The sequence below is a fragment of the Primulina huaijiensis genome, chromosome 6, assembly GCF_012295235.1.
Source record: "Primulina huaijiensis isolate GDHJ02 chromosome 6, ASM1229523v2, whole genome shotgun sequence".
In the NCBI taxonomy this organism is placed as follows: domain Eukaryota; kingdom Viridiplantae; phylum Streptophyta; class Magnoliopsida; order Lamiales; family Gesneriaceae; genus Primulina; species Primulina huaijiensis.
The window spans coordinates 19,650,838-19,657,147 of NC_133311.1; the positions used below are offsets into that span (position 1 = coordinate 19,650,838).

General features: G+C 32.6%; 1 protein-coding gene across 1 annotated transcript; it reads right to left on the bottom strand.

Moving 5' to 3' along the window:
- Positions 1-344: 344 nt before the first annotated feature.
- Positions 345-3,730, bottom strand: LOC140978019 (protein NSP-INTERACTING KINASE 2-like). Its single transcript, XM_073442740.1, has 4 exons — positions 3,061-3,730; positions 2,438-2,698; positions 1,460-2,305; positions 345-1,063 (listed from the first exon to the last, which is right to left on the bottom strand). The coding sequence occupies exons 1-4, from the start codon at positions 3,509-3,511 to the stop codon at positions 567-569; spliced, it is 2,055 nt and encodes a 684-aa protein (XP_073298841.1). The 5' UTR covers positions 3,512-3,730; the 3' UTR covers positions 345-566.
- Between the last annotated feature and the right edge of the window lie 2,580 nt (positions 3,731-6,310).

Genomic DNA, 6,310 nt, shown 5'->3' on the forward strand with positions numbered 1-6,310 from the left:
AACGAAAGAAACCAGAAGAGCTTCCTTAAAAAAATCAGTGGGGGGGAGAGGGGGCGGGGGCGGGGGCGAGATTGAATATTTAATATCTTTTATGATTATTAAAATACAAATTATAGGTTATTTGACCCAATATTGATTTCTAAAGGTACATTTCTTAAGCAAAAGTTAAGGTCATTTTTTAATTACCCAATGTCTTTGGCTACACAGATTAATCAAGATTTCGTGTTTATCTCTCGATTCCAATATCATTTAATCTTATATATCCATCGCATTTTTATAAAAAATAACATATATATTTATGATATAAGACCTAACATTTGACCAAATAGAACATAAATATTTCAGATTTATCATAGAATAATACTTGTTTTGTTCTTTTTATTCATGAAACTATGCCTTAGGATATAAACACAGCAGGTAACAGCACTAATCTACAATCTTGCCGGTTAATTTAAAAGCTACAAGGGAAAAATCTACGATACGCCTCGAGTGCTTCTTCCCACATGATGTGCCCAGAAATTCATTGCTCGTAAACACTACTGTCGAGTTACGAGGCGTTTCAGAGATCAAATCAATAGGGATGGTTTGTTGAATCTTTGAGTACTCAACTCTTGAGTTACCGATTCCATGCTTGGTCTATTCTCAGGAAGCTCATTGGTGCAGTGTAATGCAATTTTCGTCAACTGAGCAGCCTCAGGCTCCGAAAACTCTCCCTTGAGATTGGAGTCGACAAAATCTTCAAATTTGCCAGATTCAGCTGCCATTCTGGTAGAACTTGATAGCTTCCGTTTACCGCTAAGTACTTGAAGGATGATAACCCCAAATGCATAAACGTCGCTTTTCTCTGTGAATCGCCCCGTGGTGATGTATTCTGGCGCCATGTAACCCAATGCGGCACTGACTTTGATGGCCGAGTAAACAACATCATCAGCAAGAAGCTTTAGAAGACCAGAATCAAGAATCAATGGATTCATCTGTTGGTCCATAAGAACTTTTTCTACCGATATATTTCGGTGAACGATGACAGGTTTGTTAGTTTCATTTCTGTGCAGATACTCTATACCTGTAAAAGAAATAATAATAACTTTTGAGAGATGTTACAAACTAGATAAACTAAATAGTTTCCTCGTCAAAACTAAAAAAAAAAAAAGAAAAAGATAAACTAAATATAGATTTTTTGAAATATATATACTTTTAAATTTGAGAGAAGAAATCGGGTCCAAGGTTAGGCTTCTAGAGAGTGATGTAAATGATATTCTTCATCGTGGACCAAGGAATTGCTGGACTATAAATGAGCCAATTGTGGCAACTACTTAAGATACAGTCAAGAGATACAATAAATGCTCCTTAACAGTACTCAGATCTCTTATGTATTGTTTTATATGTATGGAAGAATGAAACATGTAATTAAGGTACATTTAACCAATAAACACGATCAATATAATAAAAGTGAACAAACCTTTAGCAATTCCATTGATGATCTGAACCCTTGTAGGCCAGTCAAGAATGTCATTGTGACCATGTTCAGAATCAAGGTACCGAGACAAATTGCCGTTCGGAACAAAATCATATATCAAGAAACACTCACCCCTGCCCTTCGAGCAACAAAACCCCTTAAGTTTCACTAGATTTTCATGTTTCAAAGAATTCAACAAGCTCAATCCTTTGATGAATTCATTCTCCTCTGTCTTGCAGCTTGTTTTACTAATACTTTTAATCGCCACTACCGATCCATCTTTTAAAATCCCTCTATAAACAGCAGAAAACTTGCTTTTGCCCAATACATTAACCTCGGAGAAATGCTGAGTAGCTGATTCAACCTCTTCTAAATTAAACTTGTACCCCTGCATAAACTCATGGCACATGCCATTACAATCTTGTGGCTCGAGAGAAATGGAAGGAGAGGGGTTTCTCTCGCAAAAACCAGTCCCCTGTTTAATAATGATACGATGATCATGGGTATCTGATTTATCCCCAACTTTCTGTTTGCCACGACGATACCAAACTATCCAAACAAATGCCACTAGCATTAGGATGATAATTAATGCAACAACTCCAGAAACAATGCCTATTTGTCGTGACTTAGAGGATGATTTCGAGCAATGTGTGTGATTACAAGGTAAGGGAATATCAGCTGATTCGGGTACGCTTTTCGAGGTGGTTTTATTTGTAACTGGTGTGAAGGGGTCTATTTGATTAATGTTCGTATTGTCCCAAGAACTGCAAGCTCTCAATGAAGAAAAACCCGTACCACATAAACCGGGATTGTTATCAAAATGGAAACCTTCGTTTAACCTCCTCAAAGCTTCATCGCCCGGATCAAAGAAAGATCGAAATGGCAAAAGAGAACATCAGATTTTATGGCAAAAGAGAACAACATCAGATTTTATCAGATAAATTCGACGAAATAAACATAAATTCATGAAGATCAACTCACAGAGAGGGACAAATCCAGAAAGCGTGTTGTTTTGTACATCAAGAACCTCCAATTCAGGAAGATTGGCTAATCCAACAGGAATTGGACCTGAGAGCTTATTGGAATTCAAGTATATTCTTTTTAGCATTCCCAAATTACCTAAGCTTGCAGGAATCTGCCCAAATAGTTGATTTCTTTCCAGTGCGAGAACATTCAATTTTTTTAGTAATCCCATCTCTGTAGGGATGAACCCAATCAACCGGTTACAACAAAGCTGCAGCACTGCAAATTTTACAATCATTAGAGTCGAATATACATTATGATTAATTTTTGGGTTTAAATTTTCTGAAAAGACAATTTGTCATGCATCCCGTTAATAAATTATTCGGTGCCTAGTGAAAAGATTTCTAAAGATATGAACCAACAAACCCGTTCTTCTCACAGACACAGACGCAAAGAAGAAAAGAAAAAGGAGTCCATTTTCAAACATTTTTAGTAGAAATTCGAACTAAACTTTTCAATATCAAATCAATTATTTCCAACTATCATAAAAAATTTCAACTTTGCGTACCCCGATTCTACTGAAAAATAAATGAAAGAAAATTTGAGTATTTGAATAACTAAATATTTAAAATTACGCGAACCTTGAAGACTAGCCATGCCACCAATTTCAGTCGGTATAGTTCCAGAAAAATTATTAACATTGAGATAGAGATCGGTCAACTCAGTTAGATTAGCAATCTCCTTTGGTATCTCCCCCGTCAAAGAATTATAATGCAAGTACAGGCCCGACAAACATTTGAGCTCCGCCACCGCCGGCGGCAGTTTCCCGGCAAGCCCTTTTCCTTGCAGAGAAATATTTGCCACCTTCCGGTGTTCGTTACATGCAACTCCCTCAAACGCGCCGGCGCAGGGATCGCCGTCTCTGGTCCAAGATGATAAGTACTTGTTCCCTGGGTCTAATGAGTTCTTTATCTCCACCAACGCTCTCAACTCAGCGTTTCCACGTACGGGATTAAATTTCGAGGAAAAACATGTGAAAATGAAGAGAATTAGGGGACTTAAACTTGAAAAACTTGACGAGCGAGTCTGCATTTTCTAGTTGAAATCAGGGGACTTCTTGCTTAGATTCAAGGCTGTTTTTTATTCATGGTGTCCAGAAATGGAAAAGTTGGAATTTGGATTTAGAAAATGGTGGTGGTGTGAGTTGAGGAGAAAGAAGACAGAACGGTGTGAGTTAGGCGACAAGGGTGGGAAAAGGTTGTCCGAGTGTACGACTTTGGAGCGTATATACTTACACATGCATGCATATTAGGAATTCTGGGAAACCATTCCATTTTCTTCTTTACCTTTGTTTTCTTTAAGCCTTTAATGCTCCAATATCAAAATGTCTCAATTTTAAATTTTTTATATTATTAAATAATATATTATAGATATGATTTAAAAAATTATTTCCTTATATATTTCGAGATGATGAACAAATTAAAGTTGTACAGTATGATTAAAAACAATATATATTTATGTCAGTCCCACAAAAAGCCGAAAAGCTTTAATTCAAATAAATTTAAAAGTAAAAAATCTTTTGAAGAACCATGACAATATGTGTACACAGAGTGTGAGAATGTGGCAAAACATAGTACGTACGAAATGCACTAGTTTGCTTCGAATGATTTTTTCCAAGTTTTAATTATTTGACAAAAAATTACATATATGTAGAATGTAAGATAAACTTTACAGCCTAAATATGTTGATCACATAGCATGTATAAAACTTGTGATTGATAGGGCTAAGTAAAGCGTAAGTGTGTGTATGTGCATGTGTGTGTATATATATACATGGCTGAAATAATATTAACCGTTAAGATCCGACATCGTTCTTTTACGACTAACCTAATTACGCGTAAACAACTCGACGCATAAGAATTTCTCATAAAATCACTCATGTCTATGTTATTTTCACCCATACATGGCTTAACCTCAACCATATATATCCACGAGTACATTCTCCAAAGACTTTCGAAGTCATAATATGTGCAAATCTCCAAACTTATTTCAATTGTGTATATTGGTATCGTAAGGAATTAGAGGAGTCTAAAATCTATTTTAATCAAACATCTTAACAGTATTCATAAGTCTGGTGTGAGATATTTTGAATAACTTAGAAAAATCGAGCCAAGAAAAATTTAATTCTTAACATAAAAACCTAAAACTTTAAAATGTAATTATATGCTATTTATACAAATATAGTTGATTTTTGAAGGAAGGACCCTGGTAAAGCCCACTTCTGTTGACCCAGGCTGGCTCATAGGGCAGGATTAGTTATTATTATTATTATTATTAGATGCTTTGGTGGAGCCGGGATAGATAGCAATTAGGCTAAATTTAAACATCGATTATTTAATTGTCATTGTTATATTTGGCTTTTTTTAGGTCACTAATCTATTAATTATGAAACCAATCCAAAGTTAAAAATGAAAGAGTTGGTTGGATTTATTGATTTGTTAACAATAGTATTATTCCTTCAATAACATTGTATCAATCTCAATAATTTTATTATATAATTAAATAACAAAATAATAAATTGTAATGAGTTATATATGCAATTTATTCGTTTTGTCAGAAGTATTAAAAATTAAACTGGAAATTTTTTATTTGTATATATTATTTACAGTTATTACAATATTTTATCTTTGAAAGATTAAAAATCAAATATATTGGTTCACATTTCGTAGAAAATGATAGTATAAATATAAATTTCACCTTATAAATAATTTAGAACTCGATACTTAAGTAGTTTAACTTCTGAGTTTAAATAGATGATTTTTATTTATTCTTAAAGGAATTATGATAAAAGGTTATTTTTAAAAATCTATTGTGATCAAATTCAACAATTATAATTAATTAAATGTGTCAATTTAAAATGATACACTTAACGAGATCGTGTAATTTTTAGTGACAAAATAATTAGTAACCTGAAATTAGTATATTGTAATGATTTTTAATATATATAATTTTTAATTGTAGGTTACCAAATAATTGTTTGTTTTTGTATCGTTAATATGTATTCAATGCATGTTTGATTACACTATTTATAATAATACATGAATTGTATCATCACAAGTTCTATAATTTGCACGAATAAGCATGTATAAGAGAAGAGCACATAATAAATAAAAAAACAAAAAAAAAACGAGAAAATAAAAAAATGAAGTGTAATAAGTGAATTAAAAATAATGCAATAATTATCTATGTTGAAAGAGAGATGTTATTATAAATATGAAATAACGAAAATATTTAATTAACCCGAAATCTAACAAACCATTTGAAAACTAATGAATTGGTTGTTTATTCTGTGGTAGAACAGGACTATTGTCGTATTAAATGGATGACTAACTGTTGTCATTCTGAAACAATATTTTTAATTTGGATTTATTTAAAAAAAAATCCCCCAATCGTAAGCCTTCAACTTGATCATAAATGAAAGTAAAAAAAAAAAATTGACCAATATTATTATTATATTAATAATAAAAAGACATAAATGTGGTGGGTGCGTGGGGCCAATTGAGGCATTATTCAAATTCAAATCCAAATCGACCCACTTATATTTTGGGGTTGCATACAATACAAAAATTTTAAAATTCAAATATTTTGTTTTTTTATTTAGATATAATAGCGGCGAACTGGAAAATAAAATAAAAACTAAAAGATTACCATTATTAGTGCCGTGCCTTTCCCTGCTGATTAAGCAATTAATTAATTGTCTAAAGAGGAAAACGAAATCGAATTATTTAATTTAACGTTACTCACTTTTACTTCTTTTTTTTAACAACAAACCCTTACTTCAATTTGAGGGTTCTATATATATATATATATGCTTATTTATTGTCATTAAATG